This window comes from Grampus griseus, assembly GCF_964374135.1.
Source record: "Grampus griseus genome assembly, chromosome: 6".
Lineage (NCBI taxonomy): Eukaryota > Metazoa > Chordata > Mammalia > Artiodactyla > Delphinidae > Grampus > Grampus griseus.
Genome location: NC_139000.1, coordinates 12,501,011 through 12,528,653, shown reverse-complemented (window position 1 = coordinate 12,528,653; position 27,643 = coordinate 12,501,011). Strand labels below are relative to the sequence as shown.

The following is a 27,643-nucleotide window of genomic DNA, read 5'->3' as shown; positions in this document are numbered from 1 at the left end:
GGACACAACGCTAGTCTCCCTGGCAGCGACAAAGACTCTCTCCTTGACCGAACTTCCATCAGGCTCCTCTGAACCCTCTTCCCAACTAGGCCTCCACCTTTGGGCTTCCGTGTTCATCACTGTATCGCAGTTTTAGCAAGAATCCTGCTAAAGGGAGTTTAGCAAGAATGCCCCACCCCTGATATCTGATCTCCCTCAATATCTAATCAAATTCCTTGGCTACCAATCCCCACTTGTCCCGACTGTATTTGGAATGGAGCCCAGTTGCATACTGAAGACTCTTTTCCCTAATTGCAATAGTTCTCCAAGAAAATCTGTTTTTACCATGACTGTCCAGCTCTGGTTTCCTCTGACAGTTAAGTGTGACACGTGCCCCAGTTCCACCCACTGGGATGTGAGCAGAAGCGACATGTGTGCTCCCCCTCGCTCTTTCCTCTCCTGGGACCTGGCTGTTGATGCAGAGACCCCACGGGGTGGCAGGGCCACAGGCTGGAGAATCCTGAGTCTCCAAATGTCACCCCACCAAACTGAAAAACCACCCAGGTGTTACAAGGGCGAGAAATAGGCTGCCATTCTGTCGAGCCCCTAAGTATTGGGGTCTGCTTGTCACAACAGTTTAGTCTAGTCTAACAAAAACACACGGCAAATAAAGAAAACCAAGGCCAAGAACAAGCCAAGTGCTTTGGGTTTTGAGAGCACAGCGCGTCCACAGCCATCACTGAGCAGCTACAAGTGTCAGGCGCTGATCTAGGGGCTGGGGATCCAGAGATGACTAGGACAGTCCCTGTCTATGCAGTGGGGAGACCCCCCGAGTATTTGAGTCAAAGCCAGAGACACTGCAAAGCAAAGGGCACATGCCAAGTGTTCACTGGTGTTGGGACAGAAGACAGGGGAGGCTGGCGATGGGAAGGGTGGGTAGAGGCAAGAGCCCCCTACAGGACAACCCCACAGAAGGCCTGGCAGCATGACCTCCAGATAAAAGCAGATTTTCCTGCCAAGAGACAGAAGGACAGAAACAAGACAGACATAGGAATGGACTCACGTACTCTGTCTCTCTGCCCCTCTGCAGCTGAGGCCAAGGCTGGCACACTCATGCTCTTCCAGGCTGGGCTCTAGAGAAACACACACACACACACACACACACACTCACACACACACACACACACTCTCACACACACACACACACTATCTCTGTCCTCAAACTGCTCAGGGTTCAGCATCCATAAACAAATCGTTCCCCCCCATGAAAATCAATCTGTACAGAGGGACATACCAAGGGCTCTGAGGACACAGAAGAAGCAGCAGCTGCTTCTGCGGGGAGGGTGAGGCCTCACGGTGGAGCTCGGAATTGACTGGACATTGAAGTGGGGCTCCACGTCCAGCCAGCAGGGAGTGGGGGGGACAAAAGCTATTCCAGGCCGAGAGATCAGTGAGAGCAAAGGGTGGTGGCATCCAACTGACTGGGGCTGTTGGGATGGAGTAGTACTGGGCGTGGGATGCGGGGAGAAGGCCTGGCCAGGGCGAGGTCACAGGGTAGCAGAGGGAGAGAACAAGGGCCTTAAAGGCTCTGCCGGGGTGTGAGTGGGGATTATGAACGTGAGAACATCGACCCCGCGGCCCATCATCCCTCCAGAGGCACCTCAGCCCTTCGTCTCTTGCACAGGATGCCATCATCCATTTAAATGTGACACCCTGAGGAGGGATCACAAGGAAGTTTCCGTCAACTTGCTCATTACTAATCAGCAAAGGTTTCGGGATGGATTCAAATCTATCTTCCAGGAGGGCCAGACAAGCAGAGGAGAGGGAAGGACGGACAAAAGGGAGAGCAGTGGGAGGGTGGTGCAAAGGCAGCAAGAACCCGCCAGCCTCCCCCGGCCGTGTCTGTCAGGGCCAGGGGCAAACAGACGAGCTCCCGACTTCGGGCAGCGCAGGTCTACACGGGCCCAGGCTGCCGACCTCCACACCATTCATCCTTTGCACGAAAGTGAATCACGGCTTGTCTGGTGGAGAGAAGCCTGCCCGGGGAGGCAGGTGCAATGGGAGGAGCGGGAATGGTGAGGTCAGACCAGGTCTGAGATTCCAGTGCCACCTACGAGTGGCCGACGTCCCCGGCACTCCAGGTCCTCCCCTACAAAAGGCACGGCACCGTCTCTACGTGGGGCTGCCACAGGCACTAAGCAAGAAAACCAATGCGGAAGCTTCTAACCGGTGCCTGGCCCCGGGCGGACCCTGGATGATGCTCGTCCCCTTCCCTTTGTCCTTAGGAGGAGAGCTGGGCATGTGAATTGCCTCTTTATTCTTTTATCTCAACGTGGTCTGAATTTGATTCTACTCTGCGTCTTCCTCCTCAATGAGGTTGAAATATATCATTGGTTACTTAATGGCCCATCAAGCAATGGGGCCTTTATTAAATAGCGTGGTACCCAGGCTCTGAAGATGTGAGCAGCCCACAGATCTCTCCCCACTGCTTTGGTGAAGACAGCCTTCGGCTTCCCCCTGGGCCTCCGTCTCTCTGCGCACACACGTGCGCGCGCGTGCGCGCGCACACACACACACACACACACACACACACCTGTTTAAATCCCTCCCGTGGCTCCCCAGCTCTCAGTATGCAGTTAGGACCTTTACGACTGGGCTCTCAGGTCACAGCATCCCTCGCTCTCCTCTCTTCAAATCCTGTATTGCAGCCGGAGGGAATGTTTGCAGTCCCCAGTGTTGTAGCTCACCACCATGCTGCCGTGCCTGCTGGCCCTGTCTGAATACTTGTCCTGATGCCACACCCCGAAACCTTGCTCAACCCCCTCTGCCTTCCACACTTGGCTCAGAGGCCCCCACCAGCTCTGAATCGGAGCCGGCTGCGCCCACGCCCCCTTTAACACTGCCCTTCCTTCACTGGGCCACAGTGGCCAGAGTGAGAGACCCACGGGGTGTCATTTCTTTGCTTGCCCAGGGCGCAGCGGAGTCCATGGCACAAAATAAGCGTTCAGGAAATGTTCAAGGAATGAATGAAAAAATCATCTCAGCCAATATCTGTCAGAAGCTTATTATACAGTATTCCAGGCATCGTGCACTGGAGTGTGAGGGGCCAATAATAAACAAGACAGATATGGCCCTTGAGCTGAATCTGAAATCTGGTAGGAAAGAAAAGTTAACAAGCCATAAAATAGAGCTGATTCATGCTGTGAGAGCAGAGACCTGAAGACAGAAGACGTCGGCAGGAGGAGAGAGCAACACAGTCCATCTAAAAATAGAAACACCTCACCAATCTGGAGCTCAGCTATCTCACTTCTCCAGGATGCAGCAGGAACCCAGAAAGAAGGCTTACAGCTTCCAACAGCCGAAATATGTCCAAAAGACCATGCACCTTACTCACCTGAGTGCCTCTCACACGCACCGGCATTTGCCATACCTCCCGGTTGGCCTGCTTCCCTCTGGCCCCCAGCACACTTCGTGCACACTTCTAATAGAACTCTTGGCATTGCGCGTTGGATTCATCAGCTATCTCTGCGCCCCCAAGACTGGGCCTCCCAAGGCCACCACATGTGGCTTTTAAGTCATGCACAAGGATGCAGTGATGCCGTGCACATGCAGGCATCTTTAATACCTGGAATATTTTTCATATTTTATTTTTATATATTTTACTCTACAACAAATGTATTATTCATGATAACAAATATTAGTTATAATATTTACATATTATTGTAATGAAAGTACTTGTTGATTTAAACCAGGAATTCAGAAATATCCTGGCTTGGTAAATAAACATCATCAGATGATTTTGTTTGGGCCATTTTATATTTATGATGAGAATTTTCTGGCCTGTGGTAGTCAAGTGTCTCATTTCAACAGGACAATATATATTGTTCCCCTTTGACAAACCAGATTATCAAAAGACTTTGCTGATCTAATACAATCTAAAATAGACTGTATTTCTAAATAAGATCTACTTTTCCATCTGAAGTATCACTGGTGACTACTTTCAGCTGTTTAATTTTTTTTTTGGCCACACTGCACCACATGCAGGATCTTAGTTCCCCGACCAGGGATGGAACCCAGGCCTCCTGCAGTGGAAGCATGGAGTCCTAATCACTGGACCACCAGGCAATGCCCTACTTCCCACTTTTAAAAAAATCCTTCATTGGTATTAGTGCACTAGTTAAATCTGAAGTTTCATATTGTAGTTCAATCATCTGATGTTTGTCTACTGTGCCAGAGTATTTCTGAATTCTAAGTTTAAGTCAGTAAGTACTTCATTAGGATACCACGTAAATATTATGTAACAACTAATATTCATTTGTCCTTAATAATCCATTTGCTGTAACAAATTTGTCGTTGAAATGGAAATAATGTATTGACTAATTTAATATCTTTTTCCTTAAGGAGGGGACACCTTTTTCTAACTCACACAAAAGGACAGTATGGGCCAGGAGTGATCCTGGTTCAAGCACAGGGACGGTGTCTGATTGTGTCTTTATTGCCAGTGCCTTGCATGGGGCTTGGGGCTCAGGAAACATTCAACATATATTTGTTTTGTTTGTTTGTTTGTTGTTGTTTTTTGCAGTACGCAGGGCTCTCACTGTTGTGGCCTCTCCCGCTGCGGAGCACAGCCTCCGGATGCGCAGGCCCAGCGGCCACGGCTCACGGGCCCAGCCGCTCCGAGGCATGTGGGATCCTCCCGGACCGGGGCACGAACCCGTGTCCCCTGCATCGGCAGGCGGACTCCCAACCACTGCGCCACCAGGGAAGCCCCAACATATATTTGTTTAAATGAAGATCTTCAAGGCCTCAGAATTTAAAATCATATATGTATGCTTTACTTCACTGTACTTTCTAGAAATACTTCTACACATTCTAATGGAAAAGTAATGCATACGCTCTTAGAACAGTCCTAAGCGGCCAGCTGAAGCTTATTAAACTGTCACCCAGCAGGGACCATTTGCCTCTCCGTTTGTTCCTTAGACACAGAACACTTTTTCCCAATAAGAATGTCTTAGGAGTCAGAAGGTTTCACAGTTATAACATAGCATTAGAGGGACATCTTTGCAACCTGCCTAGAGAGAAAGCCCAGTAAGATGGTAAGGCTTTACGTAGGTAGTTTCAAACAGAATCTGAGATTCCGTAAGAAAGGAACAAGTGTAGAGGCTAAAGAAAGCTATGCTATCATGGAAGTAAACCTGGCCGAAGCCTAAGGCTTGCAGGGGCTGACAAACAGCTGGCTCTCTATTTCTGGCTTGAGCTTCGCAATGCCAGAGACAGGATGAGTTCACTGCCTGGAATGCCTTTATGTCATTTCCCTTTAAAGAAAACGGTCACAAAAAAACAGCGCTAGAACCATTACTGATTACACAGTTCAATTCAATTAACATTTGCTGAATGCCTTCTCTGTGCCAGGCATGAAGGACTCAAAGATGAATAAGACAAGCTCCTTGCCACTCTGAATACCTTAGAGTTTAGGGGAAGAGACAGACCATCTCAATCAATAACCTTCCCCACCCAGCACCATGCTGTCCCAGGCAGCACCGTCTCTCCCCTGGGGTCTACAATAGCATCCAAACTTGCCTCTGCCTCCCTGCTGGGACTCTAATCTATTCTCTGTAGGGCAGCTGGGGTGAACTTTTTAAAAGGTAAGTGTAATTATCTTTTTCCGTGTACATAGGCAATGGTCTAACCTCTGCATGTGGTCTGGCCCCTGAATGTCGGCCGGCAAGGCAAGCATCACATTGGAAACTCCCATATCCAGCCAGACCATCTGCAAAGCCATATCCTCAGAGGGTGAACTAGAAGAAAATCTGCCTTGTCTTGGCCGTGGCTCAGGAAGGGGAAAGAGAAGGAGAGGAGTCTCCTCCCTCAGAGCACCGTCATAACACCTTCTTGACGCAAGCCTGGAGTCAGAATTCAGCTACGCCAATAACCTAAAAAGCCTAAGACCTAAACTTTAGTTTTAAGTGCTCTGGGGTAGTAGAGCCCTCTGAAGCATCTGCAAAAGATGAAAATCCTCCCTTTAAGCCCAAACCTCAAAGAATTATCAGAGATTAAAGTTGCAGGGAACACGAGCTCACTATCAAAAAAAGGTCCAACAAACACCTAACTCATTACTCCAGGAAGAGAGAAGAGAAAGACTGGGTGACCGATAATACTGAAAGAGAAAATAGATGAGAATTTTCCAGAATTAGTAAAAGATAAAAAACCTCAGAGACAAGAATCTCAACAAATCCCAAGCAGAATAAATAAAAAGAAATCCTCACCTAGGGAGTCATAATGACACTGAAGACATCGAAGACAAAGAAAGGATTTTAGAGGCGGCCAGAAAGAAGAAGACACTTCACGAGCAAAAGAAAAACGCAGACTGAGAGCTGACTTCTCAACAGCAAAAATGGAAGTGAGCCAACAGCGGCATATCTTCAAAGGGCTGAGATCATAAAACTACCAACTTAGCAATGTACGTGCAGCAACACTCTCTCTCAAGAGTGAGGGAAAAATGAAGGTAATTTTGGACAAATAAAAACTGATAGCCTATTACAAATAGTCCCTTACTAAAGGAACTTCTAAAAGATTACTCCAGGAGAAAGAAAATGATCTCAGAAGGAAGGTCTGAGTCATAAAATAGAATAATGAACAAAGAAAATGGTAAACATGTGGGTAAACCTAAAATACACCGAGACTATGTAAAATAAAAATAAGGTCTAAGTTGTGAAGTTAAAAAAAAAGGATAAAAAATAAAAAAAGTAAAAAAAAAAAGGATAAAGTAAGATAGAAGTAAAATATTGGACAACAAAAGCACATAAGTCAGGAGGGATGCAACCACAATGAAAGCATCCTAAGATCCTTGTCTTGTTAAGAGGAGAGAGAAGATACTAACTTTAGACTTTGCAAAATTATATACATATTACATTTTCTAAGATAACCAGTAGAAGAATAAAAACAAAATGTATAACTTCCAGACTAGTACAGGGTGAAATGGAAAAAGAAAAAACTCAATGTAAAATGATATGAAATCCATAATCATACGGGGAACTGTAAATATACCGCTTCAAGTAATGAATAGATCAGACAAAAATATTAGGACTACAAAATCTGTGGAGTGCAATCCACAAGTTAATCTAATGTACATATGTAAAATATTGCATTCAGTAACTAGAGAATACACACTTTTTTCAAGCACACATAGAACATGACCATGTATTAGGCTACAAAGCAAAAAAAAAAAAGGAAAACGAAATGAAGATGGAGGGCATGAGGAAGGGAGGAAAGAATTAAAAAAGGAAGAACATCCTTTAACCACACTGCAGTTGTTAGAAATTAATAATAAGTAGAAATAACCTCATATGTTTAGAAACTCTAAAAAGCCACAGTTCAAATAACCCATGGGTCAAAGAAAAAATTTTCATGAAAATTTAAAATACGTAGAACTAAAAGGTGACTTTTTTAATGCTACATAGTAAAACTTGTGGGTGCAGCTAAAGCAGTATCTAGAGACAAGTTTGTAGTCTTGAATGCTTTTATTAGAAAAGATGATAGGCTAAGCGTCCAACCTAATGTCAGAAAAAGAACAGAATAAACCTCAAAAAGTTGAAGAAAAGAAGAGCAGAAAGCCATGAAATAGAAAACAAAGATACAATGGAGATGGATCAATAAGCCAAAAGTTGCTTCTTTGGAAAAACTAATCAAATTGAGATCCTTGAAGAATGTGTAAGTTAGCCAAAGAAAGGAAGGGGACATTCTAAGTAAGGAGAAGGAAAAATATGAACAAAGGTAAAGAGGAATGGCACAGCACGAAGGTTCAACATAACCACATGCAGTGCGATGTTGGCAGTAAAGTTCAAGGCATGGAATATGTGAAGTGAGTCTAGAGAAGCTTAGGGCCAAATGTTAATTTAGAAATATTCAACCGTACCAGGTATTTATAGGCTAAGTACTTTACATGATTATACCTTTTTATTCTGGCAACAAACAGCTCCATGAGGTATGACTGTATTATGCCTATTCTACAGATAAAGAAACTGAGGCTCAGAGTAAAATTTTCCCAGTGTTATACAATGTGTTGTTTCAAAACCGTATCTGTGTGGCTCCAAAGCCCACACTTTCAACTGCCACATGCTGCACTGCATCACTGCAAGGCTTCACATGGAGCCTCCATGATAAGCCCTAACTTTATTCTTCAGGCAAATGTTTGAATTTCCACCCCCCACCAAAAAAAAAACTCCCTCTTTATGATGAAAGTTTGGAGTGCTGTTACAGCTGCCACGACTTTATGCCACCGGGGAAAGATTCTGTTAGACACAGGTGTCCAAGGAGCCCAGGTACCACTGACAGGCAATCTGGCAACACAGAATTAACATGCAGAATTAACAGGGGCACTTGATTGATTTAAGTTCCTGAAACATATTTCCAGTTACTACCCAGGAGATAAGTACTGTTCAATGATGAGAACTGGATAAGCATATGGCATTTTTTCAACAGATTTATTGAAGTATAATTCACAGACCATACAATTCACCCATTTAAATTGTACAATTCAACATTCTTTAGTATAGTCACAGAGTTGGGCAACCATCAACACAATTGATTTAAGGACATTTTTATCACCCCAAAAAGAAATCCTAACTAACAGTCACTCCCCACTTCTCCCATCAAAAGCCTCCCTCACCCCCAGCTCTAGGCAGCCACTAATATACTTTGTGTCTTTATAGATTTTCCTATTCTCAACAGTTCATATAAATGGAATCACATAACATATGGTCTTTTGTGCCTGGCTTCTTTCACATAACACGCTTCTAAGGCTCATCCATGTTGTAGCATGTACCAGTATTTCATTCCTTTTTATGGCCAAATACTATTCCACTGTATGGATATTCCACATTTTATTTATCCTTCAGCTGATAGGCCTTTGGTTGTTCCCACTTTTTGTCTATTGTGAATCATGATGCTATAAACATTAGTGTACAAGTTTTTGTGTAGACCTATGTTTTCAGTTCTCTTGGGTGTATAACTAGGAGTGAATTGCTGGCATGGGGTAATTCTGTGTTTAGCATTTTGAGGAACTGCCAAACTGTTTTCCAAAAGGCTGCACCATTTTACTTTCCCACCAATATGAAGGTTCCAATTTCTCCACATTCTCACCAACACTTAGATTATCTGTCTTTTTTATTATAGACATCCTAGTGGGTACAAAGTGGTATTTCAGTGTGGTGCTGATATTCACTTCCCTATTGGCTAATGATGGCATATGACATTTGAACACAGCTCTTAATGTATCCTTTTTTCATACGAGATATTTCTGACAAAAACCTAAGAAATAACCTATTGAGACTTCCCTCAGTTTCTTTGCTCAACTGTACATAAAATGCTTAAGTCTTAGCTCATCTATAGAAGAACAGGGATGGGGTAAGGAACCAGATGCAGGGAGAGGGTCGACGATGGGGAGAAACTCAAACATGTCCACTGAATACATTATTTGAAAATTCAAAAGTGGCTTACGTTTTGATATGGCTATCAAATGTAATGTAGATGTAATGACTACACCAAAATAGCCATGTCAAAATGCCCTGCTCTGAGCTAGGCACTGATTATTAGAATTAGATTTGGTAAAGACAGAGAGAAGATTCATTTATTTCACTCTCTTCCCCAATATTTGTCATTATATTCTTCAAAAGCAAGCACTTACAGGAACCCTCATACACTGTTGCATATTAACTGCTACAACTTTTTTGGAAAGCAATTTGGCAATACATTCCAAAGCCCTAAAATGTATATGCCCTTGAACCTAATTATTTCATTTCTGGAAAGTTGTCTTAAATCAATGTGAAATATAGGGAAAAAAGTAAACCAAAAATTTTTTTCATAGATGAATCAATCTAAACATTTAATAATATGAAAATAAATAATGAAAAATATTTCACTGAGATATATTGCAGTAATTAAAATGACATTTATGAAAAATTTGTATAGTGTGAAAAATGTTTAAATTATAATGTGGGCATTAATATTAATATAACAAAATTATATCAGCTTTGTAAAATATAAAAATGTATGCCTAGAAGAAATACTGAAATGAAATCCTTCAAAATAAAAAGTCATTGCAATACTGAATCATTATGATGTACACCTGAAATTAATATTGTAAATCAACTATACTTCAACTTAAAAATAAAATACACTGATTTAAAAAAAAAAGAGAATCCCACCACTGCAAAACAAGCACTATAAATATTTAGGAGTTTGAATTGTTTTTAGTTACTAATAATGTTTCATTGTTTAATTGGGTTTTTAATTAAATATTAAAACCTTTAAAAAAAGTCATTGCATCTCAGTGGTGGGATTAAAAATGGGTTTTTCTATTTTTTTATAAAATTTTAATATTTTAAACAATGTACAAGGATTATTATTTTTTTTAATAGGTGTGTTTATTTATTTATTTATTTATTTATAGCTGCGTTGGGTCTTCGTTGCTGCACGCGGGGTTTCTGTGGTTGCGGTGAACGGGGACTACTCTTCTATGCGATGCGCCGGCTTCTCATTGCGGTGGCTTCTCTTGTTGTGGAGCACGGGCTCTAGGCGCACGGGCTCAGTAGTTGTGGCACACGGGCTCAGTAGTTGTGGCTCTCGGGCTGTAGAGCGCAGGCTCAGTAGTTGTGGCGCATGGACTTAGTTGCTCCATGGCATGTGGGATCTTCCCGGACCAGGGATCGAACCTGTGTCCCCTGCATTGGCAGGCGGATTCTTAACCACTGCGCCACCAGGGAAGTCCCCAAGGATTATTTACATAAGTGATAAATGTGGTTTTAAATAAAACTAACGGCCCGGCTCAAAGCCCAGTCCTGCATTGAATGCCTTCAGTAAACACTAATTTCCAGTGGTCTTATTTCTAAGGGCCAGGAAATCATACTCTACTTAGAGAAAACAGTATGATCCACTGTAACAAGACCTGGCCTGAGAGCCAGGACACCACCCTCGAGTTCTGAGCTGTGTGTCACTTAACACCTTTGAATGGTGGGAAAGTTGAAACAGACCACATACTTAGTGCATTCTGACTTTGGAATACAGGTTACATATGTTATTAAAATGGGACACCAAGCATACAAAACAAGTATCACGATGCCCCGTGCGACAGAACAAATAGTGGTGGGGATTCATACCCAAATCTAACTCCACACCACACTGACATCTGTAAAACAGAAATAACAAGGTCTACCATGCTTACTGCACAACGTAAAAGTCAACTTAGATAAATATATGTGACAGTTCCACATAAAATATCTAGTTCCTGGAAATGTAAGACTCTAAGGCCCTCCACACTGCCTCTTAATTCTCCAGGAGTTTAATATTACCTGAAGTCAGAATTGCATGTTTCTTCTGCCCTCTTAAGCTAAGTCAATAATAAATAAAGATTGCTTTTAGTAAGTAGCAAGAAAAAAAATGTTTTAAATTATAATAATGTAGATTATGCAAGGCAAATGATTATTAGATGTTTAAATATCAACAGGGGGAAAAGATTTACAACACAAATGAGACAAAAAGTAACTACCCATAATATTTACAAACCAATAAGAAAAACATAAACAAACAAAATGCAAACATAAACTACCCAAAAGATAAATGAACAAAAAGACATTTAGGCATCTCACAGATGAAACAGTACAAATGACTAAAAATCGTATACAAAAAGCCAAACCCGTAGGGGCTTCCCTGGTGGCGCAGGTGTTGAGAGTCCGCCTGCCGATGCAGGGGACACGGGTTCGTGCCCCGGTCCAGGAGGATCCCGCATACCGCGGAGCGGCTGGGCCCGTGAGCCATGGCCGCTGAGCCTGCGCATCCGGAGCCTGTGCTCCGCAACGGGAGAGGCCACAACAGTGAGAGGGCTGCGTACCGCAAAAATAAAAGCCAAACCCTGATGACAATTACAAAAATGTAAATTAAAAGCACATATTTTTACCTATCAGTTTGGCAAAGATGTAGAAGATTAATAGTACACAGCATTGGAAAGGATATGCATGGATGAGCACTTTCAAACACTGCTGGCGCAAACTTGACAGTAACTATCAAAATACAAAGTACACGTATCCTCTGACCCAACAATTCCTAGGAATTTATCCTACAGAAGCATTTGTACACAGTGATGTTTACTGCACCTTTCTTTGTAACAGAAAACAAAAAATATGGAAACACATCCGTCAATACGTTTTATGGTGGTATATCCATCGAATGGACTCTTTGGTTGTTATTAAAATGAAATGAATCCGTATGTACTAACAGAGAAAGATGTCCATGAGGTATTGCTAAAGAAAAACTTGCCAAATACCATATATATTGTACAATGTCAGCATTTAAAATAAAATGAAAATTGTTTCTATTTCTATTTCTATATTATATATGTATCTCTTGTATCTCTACATATGATGTGTAGTTGGTGGTCATTAGTGGGATGTTTTGATTCTCCTCTTTACACTCCCATGGTAGGACTGCATGCCCCAGCCCCTCTAAAGTTCACCATGCTATGTATCTTGCTTCGACAAATGAACTGTGAGCAGAATCACCTCGGGGTAGAAGGCTTAAAAGCCATCGCAGAATGTTTCACGTTCCCTTCCTCTCCGTGACTCACTGAAGCAGGTGCTGCGCTGGAAGCCTGGGTCTCTGAATAACCAAGATGGCGGGAGCCCTTTCTCGCCCCACCCCCATGCCAAATATCATCTACCCCCTAGGTGGGAGCAAGAAAGAAACTTTTGTTGTAGCAAGCCACTGATAGTTTGTGGTTGTTTGATACTCCAGCACAATTTAGTGGTCCTGATACATAGAGGAATAAGAAATAAAAAAAATCTGGAAAGATACATACCAAACTGCAATCTTGGGGTTACCCTAAGAGAAGAATGAGAATGGGAGAGGGGAAGGGCAGGAAATGGGGGTCAGTGGGACTTTGGGGTTTTATTTTACATATTTGGGAATTGTATAAATTTTCATAAGCACATATTGTTTTTGGAATTTGAACAAAAGGTATTTGCAAATAATCTAAGATGTCCAGAAATTTTTACATTGTTGCTTTTTAAAATTCCAATAACCACAGTTCTGACACAAATAAAATCCCCCTGTGACCATAACGAACAAAATATGAAAACTGGCCTTTGTAAGAGTTCTAGGCAGAGAGACTGAAGGGCTTCTTTGAAAAGTAACACTATACTTAGGGATGACAGCACGCGAGACAAACCGCCCTATTCTTCCAGCTCCAATAAGGATGCGAAGGTTTTTCTCAGATGACATAGAAGCAGATGGGGGAACAGAAGGAGCTGTCAGCAATGCCTGCCAGGACTTAGGGAGCACTTATAAAAACTACTAAATAAGGGCTTCCCTGGTGGCGCAGTGGTTGAGAGTCCGCCTGCCGATGCAGGGGACACGGGTTCGTGCCCCGGTCCGGGAAGATCCCACATGCCGCGGAGCGGCTGGGCCTGTGAGCCATGGCCGCTGAGCCTGCAAGTCCGGAGCCTGTGCTCCGCAGCGGGAGAGGCCACAGCAGTGAGAAGCCCGCGTACCGCAAAAAACAAACAAACAAAAAAATTACTAGAAAACGGTTTCAAAACACCCAGAGAAACAAACATGTACACAAATGGCAGCCGAGGCAGCTGTTAAGGCAGGGCCCGATGTGAGGTGATGCGGAAGGAGAGATGTTAGTCCATCTGGAAGAGAGAAACAAGACCATCGTTCTCTCTGACAAAACGACAGCCTTCGTGGCGGGATCTCAGGGAGTGACTGCGCTGCGGAGGAGCAGCCATGTGGGAAGCAGGGGCTCCAAACTGATTAAAGCAACAGCAAGGTTATTTGCCTGTTCACACCAATCAATTTTCTATTATAAAGTTGAATTAAGATGTCATAGAAATTCATCGGAGGGAAAGCCAAACCAACAGGTATTCTTACTTTAAAGCACCGGGCACTTCAAACGTTTTCAGAATTAATCCTCACAAGCCTACCATGTTTTTATGCTCATTCTTAGAGATGAGGCACCTTTGGCTCAGAGAGGTAAAGGAACTTGTCCAGGGTCACAGAGCCAAGATTCAAACCCATGCCTGGCGTGGACTTTGCAGGGTCAGTGGGGAGGGCTGCTTAGGGATGAAAGTAAGGAGTCAGCCCAGGGAATCTGCTTCTCGTCTATATAGCTAACGGATACATTCACATCAACAACCTCCTTATTTGTTTTATGAACACAAAAGTTAAGTACTGATGTCACCTGAAGAGCTAAAATAAGTTTCCCATGGTGACATATATAGTTAATATACCAGAGTATGATGAGACAGGCACCAGGTCCAGAATAGAGGCTTTAAAAAATTCAATTAAGGGGCTTCCCTGGTGGCACAGTGGTTAAGAATCCACCTGCCAATCCAGGGGACACAGGTTCGATCCCTGGTCCAGGAAGATCCCACATGCTAGGGAGCAACTAAGCCCATGCGCCACAACTACTGAGCCTGCGCTCTACAGCCCGAGAGCCACAACTACTGAGCCCACGTGCCACAACTACTAAAGCTCGCGTGCCTACAGCCCATGCTCCGCAACAAGAGAAGCCACGGCAATAAGAAGCCCGCGCACCGCCACGAAGAGTAGCCCCTGCTGGCCACAACTAGATAAAGCCTGCGCACAGCAATGAAGGCCCAATGCAGCCAAAAATAAATTTAAAAATAAAATAAATTTAAAATAATTCAGTTAAACTCGTGAAACCTTAAAAGTATAATTGATTTTAAAAGAAAAGAACTTTAAATCAGTGTTATTTAAAAAATTTTAAACCTAAACTACATCACGTTGACATTCATGCAAAAAATGTAACTGTAACTCTCCATTATCCTGCAGAGGTCTCTGGGTGCTTTTGTTATCTGCTGTATCCCAAGAACCCAAATATAGCCCGGCACAAAGCAGGCCTCAAAGTATTGGTTAAATGATTCAAATGAGCCAGTCATGTCTATTTAACCAGTAACCTATATATGCAGATGAAATTCTATACTAGTTGTTTTCTAGTTTAAAAAAATATATAGATCAAATAACCAATGCCTATAGTTATCCAACAGAAGGAAAAGTAACCTTAACTGAATACAGACCATGTGCAAAGCACTGGGTTAAGGCAATTTACATACATCCCCTCATTTAATCTCACAAGAATTCTGCAAGAGGCATCACTAGCCCACCGATACAGACGAAGAGTCGACGCTCAGAGTGGTTCTGTATGCGGTACCCAACTGGCTTGGTCACACAAGTAATCAGTGGCAAGGATTTTTAACTCATCTGTCTGAATTCAAAGTCCACGCTAGCTCCGGAACACAATACTTTCACTCTAGAGAAGCCACTTAAAAGAGTAGCCAATTACCTTTACAATATGTTCTTTTCAAGGAACAGATTTAAAAGAAAAAGAAAATGTATGACTGAATTTTTGCACTCAACTTCTGCCGATACAAAACCAAAATCGAGAACGCTAAGAAAATCGAGGCTATTTACAGCAGAGGGCATGTTTGTATAACACAGAAAACTGCTCTAACAATTTTAACACCTTAAAAACCCATATTTTTATTTGTAGTAGTTATAGAACTCGAATATGAGCTCCTGGAATTTACTGTCTTTTAAAGGACTCTAAGGCATTAGTGTGGATTCTTGAAGCTATTATATATATTGTATAAGAGTGGCAGTGAATTGTGACTTTTATGGTGTGACAAGCTTAACTTGCAAAGGAAAAATTCTAGTGGACTAGGCGTTAAAATAACGTGTCTATTGAAGGCGAACATTTGATGGAGTAGGCTATAAACCGTCCCTAAAGGTAATGCTGTTTTCAAAAAATGGAAAGTAAATCTCGCGATGACTATCATTAAAATAAGAAAGGGAGGAATGTTAAACTACACAATTCTTCATTTTCTAATCTGCCTTCTTCCCCAAAGAGTCTGAGACACAGCAGTTCATGCAGCAGGCTCACATCCTGCAGAGGAGCAAGGCCACTCGGCAAGTCAAATGCACCAGAATCTCTTCTCCCTCGTGGGCAGCGATGAGATAGGATTTGCAAGGTGCAGACACCAAATGCTCCCTCTGCCAGGCAGGATATGTTTCAATGTGCTTTACTTTAAGTCCTGTTTGCAATGTCACCCTCCTGGTTCTAAGTGACACCACTGCCATTTCAGAGTTATGAGTCAGATGAGGAATTGGAGGGCTAAGAAGTGGAGGATGATAAAACATACTGAAAAGTGGGCTTGGGAACAAGACAGACTGTTTGAACCCTGACCCTCCCACTTACTTGCTGTGCCCAATTCAGTTTCTTCAATTGTTATCTGGGAATAATGAAAATAGAGTAACTCCTTGCAGGGTGGATTTTAGCAAAGGATTAGCAAAGAAGACAGTATAGGATTGCATACTGGCTACAAGCACAGGCCCTGGATGGCTTGGCCCCTTGTTACCTGTGTGAACTTGGGCTCACCCCTGAACTAACCTCCTCTCAATCTCAGTTTCCTCATCTGTAAATTGGAAATGATAAGGGGATCCACTTCAGAGGGTTGCTGCGAGGATTAAATAAAATAATCCATAATAAACATTTTACACAAGTTTTAATGAGTATAAAGCACGTAGAACGATGCCTAGCACATAATACGGTATTTCATAAACAGTAACTAACATAGTACAAGTTATAAATAGGATGATAGCATAAGGATATATATACGTTCTGAAGAAAGGCTGGATACATTTCAGAAAACAGCACTTGATTTGGACACTCTCAGACAAAGAGTTCACACTGTAATAGATCTTGGGATGGGGCTTATGCCAACTGTTATCAGCAAAGGTCCCTCTATCAAATCTCTCAGTGCCCTCGTTCACGTCAGCTGGTGTCCATGGTACCACTGCGCACAAATACACAACCGACATCTCCAAGGAGGGCAGCTCACAACAACAGTGGCATCTATCCTCCATGGTGTCTTTTCCCTAAGGTTTTCTCTAATGAGGGTGTCAGAACTGCAAAAAGAATATACAGGAGAGGGGGAGAGAGGCTCACACGATTGGAAGAGGACCATACAATTCCGTAAATATTTATTGAACATCTACTATGAGCCAGGAACCATCCCTCTTCACGTTGCAACTTCACGGTGACTCTGTAAACATGACTTTGCTCTTCTAGAATAAACTTTCGTCTTACCTACAAGTTTACAGAGCTAACATTTGTGAACTGTCCTTTCAGAAACAAATTTAGCATGGTGGGCACCATTGCATTAGACCTGACTGGAGTTACAACTGACAACTGAATCATTTCAGAGAGTTGGTGTGGGGCCCTTGAGACTGACAGAGTGGGCAAGGGAAGCTCGGTCTATATATGGCAAGAATCTGAGATTATATTCAGCCAGAAGCGCAAGCCTCTCAGCATGGCCTTCGACGTCCTCCAACCTGGCTCCTTCTTCATCTCTCTCTGCTCTCCACACACTCTCTAAGCCACCATCACCCCATCCTGCATATAAAACCGGGTCTCCCTGCCTTTGCTCCTATTCTGTATGGAATGCCATCTACCCACTCAACTCCCAGGCTGGACTGCAATCTTCTGTATGCATGTCTATCCCTGGAGGGCAAGGAGGGACTTGTCATGTCTATGCCACCCCTGACCCAGGGTCCGCCAGTATCAGCCAGCGGGGAGCAGTGGGAAGGGCACAGAATGGGAGGCTGGTTTCAAGTGGAAACCTGTTTCAAATGCTAGCTCTGCCCCTTACCAGCTGTCGGACCTTGAATACGTTAACTTCTGTGTACTTCGATTTCCTCCTGCGTAAAATGGAGACAAAAGGGCATTTACTTTATTGGTTGTTGGGAGAATCAACTCCTTGGCTATAATGTAAAGCACTTAGAAGAGTGCCTGGCACGGGGGAAGAGCTGTGGAAGGCTTCATCACAGTTGCTGTTCAGTATCACTGTTATCGTTACTGTCATTAAGTGTGTGCAGAAAAGAGAAAAGTGCAGAAAGAAGGGAGATTGTGCCCTGCAGCTGAGCAAACGTCTGAACTCCCACGCTGGCTCAGCGCTGTCCTGCTGAATAGCCCGATGGTGGAGCCCCTCACCACTCACTCGCAAAAGGAGACACAGAGCTTTCACACTGGTTGGTGCTCGTAACCTTATTTCTTGCCTGGGCTGCTGCCCAACCCCTGCCAAAGCCAGCCAGCTAGGGACTCCCAAATCCTGCAGTGACAGCACAGCATGACATACAAGGGACACTGCAGCTCAGTTCCTTGCAACCCAGCCCCCAGCAGACTTCCTGCTCCTAGAATATCAGTGCTGAGCGCTAGAGGTGACCTTTTCCAACAGCACCCCTGTAACAGATGGGGAAACTGAGGCCTGGGGAGGCTGTGCTTACATTTTGTTAGTACCCAGTTTACATATATGTTAATTGTCATGCAGCCAATTTTGTGGTAGGTACTAAGAATACCATGACCATTGTTTAAAGCTGGAAGGAACTTCAAAGTTTACCCAGTCTGGCACTTTTCAAACTCCACATTCTATGGTGTCAAGATGAGATGTGAGCTCTGTTGCAAGTCATTTATTCATTCATTTATGGATCACCCGCCATCTGCTGGGCATCAGGGACACAAGTCAGACAACACTCCTGTCCTCGGGACCTCACAGACGAATAGGGAAGCGTGACTATGTAAATAATTACATGTCTAATAGTAAAGTCTTGTTGTGAGTGAATTATGTTTTAAAATATACTAGAATGAGCATCTCCACTTACATGCCAACATGCTTTCTGAGCAGAACATGCAGGACTGGGGCTGGAGGAGGCAGTTACAGGTAGCGCCCTGTAAACTGCTCACCCCACCGGGTTCACCTGTGCAAGGGCCACACACAGACTCACATTACCATTATGTGGCTACAGCGGTAAGGAGACTGGGAACCACCGACCCAACCCCATTTGACAGACAGGCAAACTGAGGCCTAAAGAATTTAACTCACTTGCCAAAGTAGCACAGCAGATAAACAGAAGACGCTTAAGATTCTGTAGTGGCTCATGTAGGCTTCCAAAAAAATCCACATTCCACAGTGTAGCACATGATCTGACCCCTGCTCACCCCTCCTGCCCCCTCTCTCACCATTCTGCCCCCCACTCTATGACTCAGCCCTACTGAACTACCTGTGAAGCCCCAAATGCACCTCTGCTTGGTCCATCCCACTCCCTCGGCCAGGGAGCCAAAGTCGACGACCCCTAAATAATGCCAACTCATTCTCAGCACTCAGAACTCAGCTCAGGGCTCTCTCCTCCAGCACCTGGCCCTGACATGGCCCCCCTCTATCTCCTATAGCATGTATGCCTTTACAAAGAGAGAGAAACGCTCATTCCATAAGGTGTTCATCCAATCAACACCTCTATGTGCCGAGCACCTGAGGATATGGCAGTAAATAAAATAAAGGCCCCTGCCCTCATGGAGCTTACATTCTACTGAGGGAAACAGACAATAAACAATACAAAATATAATGTCACTAGAGTTCAGTGCTATGAAAAAAAAAATAAAGACGAGTGGAGGGATATTGGGGGAAGGCCTCTTCAAGGAAGTGGCATTTGATCAGCGATCTGAAGTAACAGAGTAAGCCATGCCAACAGCTGGGAAAAGAGCATTTCAAGAAGCAGTAGCAAAGGCCCTGTAACTACTGCAATGATTTCTTTACTTGTGTCTTACCTCCTACTGAACCTGGAGGTCCTTGAAGGCAAGGGTTACATCTTAAGCATCTTTGATTCGCAGGGCCCAGTATCCACAGTGGACACTATGGACACTTACGGAATGAGTGAATGAAGTTGGCCCAGCACGTGTGATTGCTGATTTCTGAGTCCGTGTGGCTCCATCACTTGAGATCTGGCCAGTTTTGCGTCTCTCTCCTCCCCAGGGCTAAGCTAAGCACAGGCTTGGGCCAATCAGCCTTCTTTAATTCTGTGGCCTGGTCTCAGTTCCTGGATCCTCCCTTCATTAGGACTATAGTACTGACAGGCTCTCCAGGTTTATATTGTTCTGGTGCTCATATCTCTGGTCTGGACCTGGGACCCTGTCCCGAAACCCAGACACCTAGTACTGGGAGCCTCCCTCACTTTCTCCAGGTTTCATAGGCATCAAAGTCCTCCCCTGAACCCCAAGCCCCAAGGCTGGGGGGCCCTGACCCCTGGAATCAGACTTCGCAATGGCTAACACCTCCCTACTTGGAAGTCTGCCCTGCCTGATTCTTGACTGCCCTCCAAACCACACGACCCCTTCTGTTGCGATATCAACCCTCTGACCTCATCAATCCTTTCTGTGGCCACCTCTCTGCATGTTCCAACTTCATTAAACCATTCCTGAATTTCTATTATAACTAAGACCCAGGGCTAAGGACCTGCGTCCTCATGTTGCCTGCTACAGATCCTATACCATCAGCAGACCATCTGGGTCCAAGCCTCCAGATTCGACTACCCCAAACCACAATCCTGACACTCCCAAAAGCACATTAAATAACCTTAGGTGCTGCAAATAAAGTCAAATGGCTTTATCCACTCCGCCAACTGCAACAGATATCTCTGGATGCCACTGGTGCTTCATCCCAGCCCCCACCGGGTCTAAAATGAGTTCAGGGACAAATAACCCACTCCTTCATTCACCCTTTCACCCACCACTTCCTGACACCTGCTATAAGCCAAGCCTTGAAACATAAAACACAGTGCCTACACTGATGACAATGATGCTAATGGTGATGTGATGGTGATAGTGATGGTGGAAGAGAGAAAGGAGTAGTGGTAAGGTTAGTTACCATTTATTGCACACTTGGGCTATACTACAATAAGCGGCGAGTCTTCTAATACTAAGAAAACTATGAGATAGGTTTTATTAGCCTCACTTTACAGAGAAGAAAATAGGCTGAAGAGGTGAAGCAACTTGCTCAAGGTCACAGAGCTAAGTGGCAGGGTGCTGAGACCCTAGTCTGCCTGCCTCCAAAGTACAAACGGTTCAACCGCCCCAAGGGTCACCCAGTAAATGCTAAACAAATATAACTTAAGGAAGAAGTGAAAGACAGAGAGAGGATCCAGGCCTCCGGGGACTCAAAAACTGGTGGAGGGAGCAGACATATAAACAAATATCTACCATGTGGGAAGGCCAGCGCTGATGGCTGGAGACCATGGAGCTGGAGCGGAGCTGCAGGGGCGCTAGAGGAGGGAGTGGCTAACTTGACCTGGAGGGGTCTAGAGTCGTCTTGAGGAAGTGACTTGGGGGCTAGGCTTTGAAGGATGAGCAGTTTGCGGCTGACAAGCGTGGCGCACAGCAGGAGCTCGGCCCTCAGACCTGGCCTGGGCCGTCCGTCTCCTCTGAGGTCGTCCAGTCCACCCCCCTGTGCCCACGCGGCCGGGCCGGGCCTCACCTCCTTCCACTTGAGCTGGCGAATGCTTATCTTCAGGGCGTCCAGGGAGGTCCTGGCCTTGGAGCTGTCCACGGTGACAGGCCGCGGAGAGCAGTACTCCTCGGACCGGTGCGAGCTCCGCTTGCAGCTACGGTTCTTGCTCCTGGACTTCCCGTGCGGGTAGAGGCCCTGCGCCGACACCGGCTTCGCCTGGTACATGGGCAGCGTGGACGGCGGCCGCGGTGGGGCGCGGGCGTCGCCCTCCTCGGCCGCGCGGGGCTGCGCCGGGGTCGGCTCCTTGGGCTGCTCCTCCCCCGCCTTGCGCTCCGGCTCCCCGGCTGCGCCCGGGTCCACGCGGACCTGTTCCTTCGCCGCATGCGCTTTGGCCGCGGCCACGGCCTCCGCCTCCCACCAGGCCGCCAGCTCTCTCTCGGGTCTGCCTCGCAGCATGGTGCTCAGGGCCGGTGCCAGCGCCAGTGCTGCTGCCGCCGCCGCCGCCGCCGCTCCGCCGCCCCGGCCCGCGACCAAACTGCCGCCGCTGCCGCAGCTGCCACTCGCTCCCAGCCCGAGCCAGTTGCCATGATTTCTCAGGCTCCGGTTGACAAGGGCAGTCGCCGACTCGGGACGGGGCGCGAGAAGGGACAATCGCCGACCCAGCCCCGGCTACCTCATAGGCGAGGGTGCTCACGTGACCGTGCCTGTCGCAGAGGAGACGGCCATCTTGGAAGAGGGCGGAAGCGGCCTCTGCCCGCCCAGCCGGACAACCCGCTGGCGTTCTGAGCCCGCGGAACTTGGAGGGGAGAGGTTGGAGCTTGAGGGCAGAAAGCCGTTAGGCGCTTGCGGGGCTCGTGAGCCCAGGGGCTGGGCCGGAGAGGCAACAATTTCAAACACGAAGCCCACTTTCTCCCACCCCGTACACACTCACTGGGATAACTCCCGGTCTGTTGGAGGAGGCACAGCCACCCGTTCTAGGCAGCTCCACCATCAGGAAGCACCTCAGTCTGATGATGGACATGACAAGTCCAAACTCTCAAGGATTAGCTCCCCGTTTGAGGAAATCCCTTTCTGGTCCTGGGAGAGCCCCAGACTGAGAGGGGAGACACGTTTCCCTGTTCTCAGGGAGCTCCCAATGGCATAGGGAGGCCGTGGAGAAGCCTGCAGATTCGCGGTTGAGGACATTAACCAACCCTTTTCATATTGTCATTTTAAAAATTATGGTAAGATACACATAACATAAAATGTATCATTTTAACCATTTTTAGGTATAGCCTTCAATGGCGTTAATACATTCGCATTGTTGTGCAACCATCACCATCATTCGTCTCCTGAACTTTTCCATCTTCTCAAACTGAAACTGTACCCATTAAACTCTTAACTCCCGTCCGCCCTCCCCCAGCCCGTGAACTACCCGTTCTCCTTTCTGTCTATATGAATTGGATTATTACCTCATAGAAGTGGAATCATACAATACTTGTCCCTTTGTGTCTAGCTTATTCACTCAGCCTAATGCCTTCATGGTTCATCCATGTTGTAGCATTATCAGAACTTCATTCCTTTGTAGGGCAGAATAGCGTTCCATGGTGTGAATGGACCACATTGTATCAGTTCATCTGACAATGGACACTTGGGTTGTTTCCACCTGTTGGCTATTGCGAATGATGCTGCTATGAACATGAGCACACAAATACCTATTTGAGTCCCTGCTCTCTATTCTTTTGGGTTGCCATGTATTTTTAAAGCCAACCCAAGGAGAGGGCTTTCCCTTATCACCTTAGGGAACCATATTTGTTCTTTCGGGGAATGGGGGTGGGAGGATAGAGCACCCCACGCTGAGGACAGTAGCTGTGACAGCCCACACTGGTGAACTTTGCCACACTCTGCAGATGAAATAATGATACAAGAGAGGAAAACGAGAGGAATCACAAGGCAGTATGCAGTTAAGTGTCAAATGAGGCAAAGAGTAAAAAGAAAAATTAGGAGTTCCACGAATGGAGGATTTACTGTAAATTATAAAGCTAGATAAAACTTCATATAAGAGATAGAATATAAACTGAGTCTTCAAGATGGAGTAAGAATCAGCTAGTTAGAAAGTAGGTGGGGGAACTTCCCTGATGGCTCAGTGGTTAAGAATCTGCCTGCCAATGCAGGGGACATGGGTTTGAGCCCTGGTCCGGGAAGATCCCACATGCCGCGGAGCAACTAAGCCCGTGCGCCACAACTACTGAGCCTGCTCTTTAGAGCCTGCGAACCACAACTGTGGAGCCTGTGCTCCACAGCTACTGAAGCCTGTGCGCCTAGAGCCAGTGCTCCGCAACAAGAGAAGCCACCGCAATGAGAAGCCTGTGCACCGCAACGAAGAGTAGCCCCCACTCGCCACAACTAGAGAAAGCCTGCGTGCAGCAACAAAAACCCGACGCAGCCAAAAATAAATAAATAAATTTATAAAAAAAAGAAAGAAAGTAGGTGGGGTGGTCATTCCAGAGGCTGTGGGCACGGCAGCATGTACAGTCATGCAGTTGACCCATGGGGCCTGAAAGGGGCTGAAATCCAACTTGTACTCTGCCTGCCTAGCCTCACCCATTGAGGCTTTGTCCACCAGAAAGGAACACCTTTGCTGATTGGTTCAAAGGCTCCCAGGGCTGAAGGAAGCCCTGTACTGAGAGGGAGGTGAGGAAAAGGTACAGTACAAGTAAATTTAAGAAGGGGATAAATTCTGGTGATCAGCTTGAAATGTATAGAAATATCAAACCACTAAGTTGTGTACCAGGAACTAACATAGTGTTGTAATTCAATTATACTTCAAAAACAAACAAATTCATAGAAAAAGAGGACAGATTCGTGGTTACCAGAGGTGGGACGAGGGGAAAGGTAAAGGGTTTGGCGGAGGGGAAATTGGACGAAAGCAGTCAAAAGATAACAAACTTCCAGTTATAAGATAAATAAGTGCTACGGATGTAACGTTCAACGTGACAAATATAATTAACACCGCTGTATGTTATATATGAAAGTTGTTAAGAGGGTAAATCCTGAGTTCTCATCACAAGAAAAAAATTTTTTTCTATTTCTTTAATTTTGTGCCTATATAGGATGATAGATGTCCAGTAAACTTACTGTGATCAACACTTTGTGGTATATGTAAATCGGGTCATTATGTTGTACACACCTTAAACTTACACACTGCTCATGTAAATTATATCTCAGTAAAACTGGAAGAAAAAATAAAATTTATTAGTCCTGTAAAAAAGGGGGGATAATCATAGGCTTTTCTAGCAGACTAGACTGGTGGAAACACAAGCCTTAGAGGAAGGGTGAACAGGAGGCGAGGCCCATTGGAGCTCCCTGTCAGGTCTTCGAATGCTGTGCTGACCTCTGACTTCTCAGGAAATTCTAAAATGTGCTGGTGGAAAATCCAACCCCACATGGGACTCCTCACAGGGGAGCTTAGTTACGGCTGTTGCGGAGCAAAGAGCAGGTGAGAATCAGGGACCAGGACCACCTCCCAAAATACACAAATGTATAAAGAGGTAGGTCTCTCCTTTTCCTTCACACACTCACCACAGCTTATAGTCAGAGTTTTACTTGTTTGTTTACTTATAACGGTCTGTCTCACCAGAGTCCAAGTGCCAAAAGTAAGGAGTGTCCTGTTCTAGTTGACCATATCCCAACACCCAGTCAGTGCCTGGTAGACAGTAGGCATTCAATAACCATTTCTTGAATGAATGAATTTGCTAATGAATGAATAAACAAACAAACAAATGAATAAATGAGCAAGCGAATGAATGAATGAATGAACGAATTAAAATTTTAACTCAGATATTCAATAATAAGAAAATACATATGCAAATTATAGCAAATGTCAATGACAGCTTTAGCCGCTTAGGATAAACAGTATCCTGGTGATATAACATTAGCGAACTGGTGCAAGCATCGTAATCACAACGCTTAAAGACTGTTCTGCATAAACAGGACCTGGAAGAAGATAGAGACAAATGAGAACAGCTGTGGTGCTGGAGACATGCGATCTTGGTTGAAATTTTCCCTCTTGGTTTTGGCAAACTGTATCGACCTGGAGGCTCTTCCTGCCTTTGGACCCAGAAATTCATCCCATTTCTAGAGGTTTCTGCTACGATCAGAAAGGCAGACTAAGCTTTCCGTGGTAACCTAATATCAGTCAGAAACCTCTCTGTCCCAGGCACTGTACTAAGCATTTTGCATACGTTGTGTCATTTAAGCTTCTCAGCGGCCCTGGGATAAATCCCGTTATTCGCCACACTTTACAGATGGTGAAGGAAATCGCCGCTCAGAGAAGAGAAGTCACTTGCTGGAGTCGCACAGTTTGTAAAGGCAAAGACAGGATTCAGACTCAGGGTGATCTGACACTAGCACCCAGCTCCCAACACCCACACTACCCCTCACACCAAGCCCTTTGTTCACAGAAATAAGCCACGTATGTTTAAACATAACTGAGTCCATATATATGTATATGTATTTATACCTAAATATATGTACACACTAATTCTCAGCATATGTGGATTACATGAAAATTACATGCAGAGAAAATCTCTGGGTTCAAATATGCCAGTATATTAATAGTGGTTACTCTGGGTGATGGAATTGAGAGAGACTATTTTCCTTTAAACTTTTCTGTATTTTCCCAAGTTTCTACAATGACCATGCATTGTTTTGATAACTGGAAAAATGTAATTTTTAAATAAAAAATGTTTCTTGATTGTTGTTTTGTCACTTCTATAGCAAGTCCATTTCCGGGGAAAGGGACAGGAAGGGACAGGGGACAGGGGTGTGGGCAGCTTTTACTCCCGTTGGTAGGTTCTGCCCTGTTAGCATCAGAGGCTGCCACCAGGTGGCGCGTGAGGTCCGGTTTTTGAAGCGGCTGAAGGAGGAGGAGGGGCAGGGGAGGTCCCCCGGCAACAAGCATCTGAATAACACCCAGCAGCTCCCACCCCGCTCTACTTGCAACCACACACACTTTTGCACCTCGTAGGCTTTTGCCCATGTTGCTCGCTCTGCCTGGTGCATCCTCTCACGGGCCCCGCCTGCTAAGTGAGCTGTTTATTCTTAAGGCTCAGATCCAAAATCTCCTCTCCTTAGACAAGGTGTGATAGAGCTCCTGGGAGCACTGGAGTCCCTGGAGTGGTCATTCTTAATGCGTGAGCAAAAGGCTTCATGTGCAGTTCTGGGTCAACTGTTTCTCAAATAGGTGGTATCTTTTTGAATGACAATAATAGCCATTCTTCACTGAGCACACCTGTATTCAAGCCCTGTTGCTATTCTAGCATTTTAATTCTCCCAAGCAACTCTCCAGGGAGAAAAGTACAATCTTCCCCACATGGCTGGGTTGGAGTTTGTGTTCTTCTTTGTGACCTCAGGCAAGTCTTATAATTCCTCTGGCCTCTAGTTTCCTCATCTGAAAAGTGGGGTGAAAATAGGGGCTTCCCTGGTGGCGCAGGTGTTGAGAGTCCGCCTGCCGATGCAGGGGACACGGGTTCGTGCCCCGGTCCGGGAAGATCCCACATGCCGTGGAGCGGCTGGGCCCGTGAGCCATGGCCGCTGAGCCTGCGCGTCCGGAGCCTGTGCTCCGCAACGGGAGAGGCCACAACAGTGAGAGGCCCGCATACCGCAAAAAAAAAAAAAAAAAAAGTGGGGTGAAAATAGGACCTATCTCAGAGTGCAGTTGTAAAAACTGAGTTGAAATAGAGTTCCTGCACGTAGTGGTCTATGAGTGTTGATGATCATTACGGTTCCCATTTTAGAGGTGAGGGAACTGAAGCTGAGACAACAGTCACATAGTGAGTGACAGAGCTGAAGTCCGAAGTTCAGCGCATCCCGCGCTAAGCCCGAGTTCTTTGCATTCCGCCATTCTATCATGCTGTCACCTCCTGGTAGGTCCTAACCCACTGAGAGGCCCTGGCCTGGCCTTGTGCCCTCTGGGCTTCCATTTGCCCCATGCCAAGTGAGGAGGTTGGCCAGGATGCTCATAAAAAGTATGACATTTTAATAAATTGGTGAAGAAGATGGTGTGGAAATGCTGAGTCTTGGGGTCCCGGCTCCATGCACCATGCATCTGTGCCATCAGCCTGAAACCTAGAGAATGGACTTCCTGCTTCCCTTGCTGGACTCTCATGTCAGCCCCCTGGAGAAGAGGAGATTCTATCTGCAGGTAATAGAATAACGGCCAGGTTTGTGCAGCTCTAAGCTGGAAATAACATAACTGACAACATGATGCCATCTTGCATTCTTCAAGTGCTCGGTGCAGGCAGAAAATAAACACCACATTTCAAATTACTTTT

General features: G+C 45.3%; 1 protein-coding gene across 1 annotated transcript in view; it reads right to left on the bottom strand.

The window, feature by feature from the left end:
* The window catches only part of TTLL11 (tubulin tyrosine ligase like 11), a 247,184-nt gene extending 225,384 nt beyond the window's left edge, over positions 1 to 21,800 (bottom strand). Inside the window, exon 1 of the mRNA XM_082656120.1 lies at positions 21,357 to 21,800. Within this exon, the coding sequence (XP_082512246.1) occupies positions 21,357 to 21,785 (429 nt within the window). The 5' untranslated portion in view covers positions 21,786 to 21,800. The remainder of the gene's footprint in view (positions 1 to 21,356) is intronic.
* Positions 21,801 to 27,643: the final 5,843 nt, after the last annotated feature.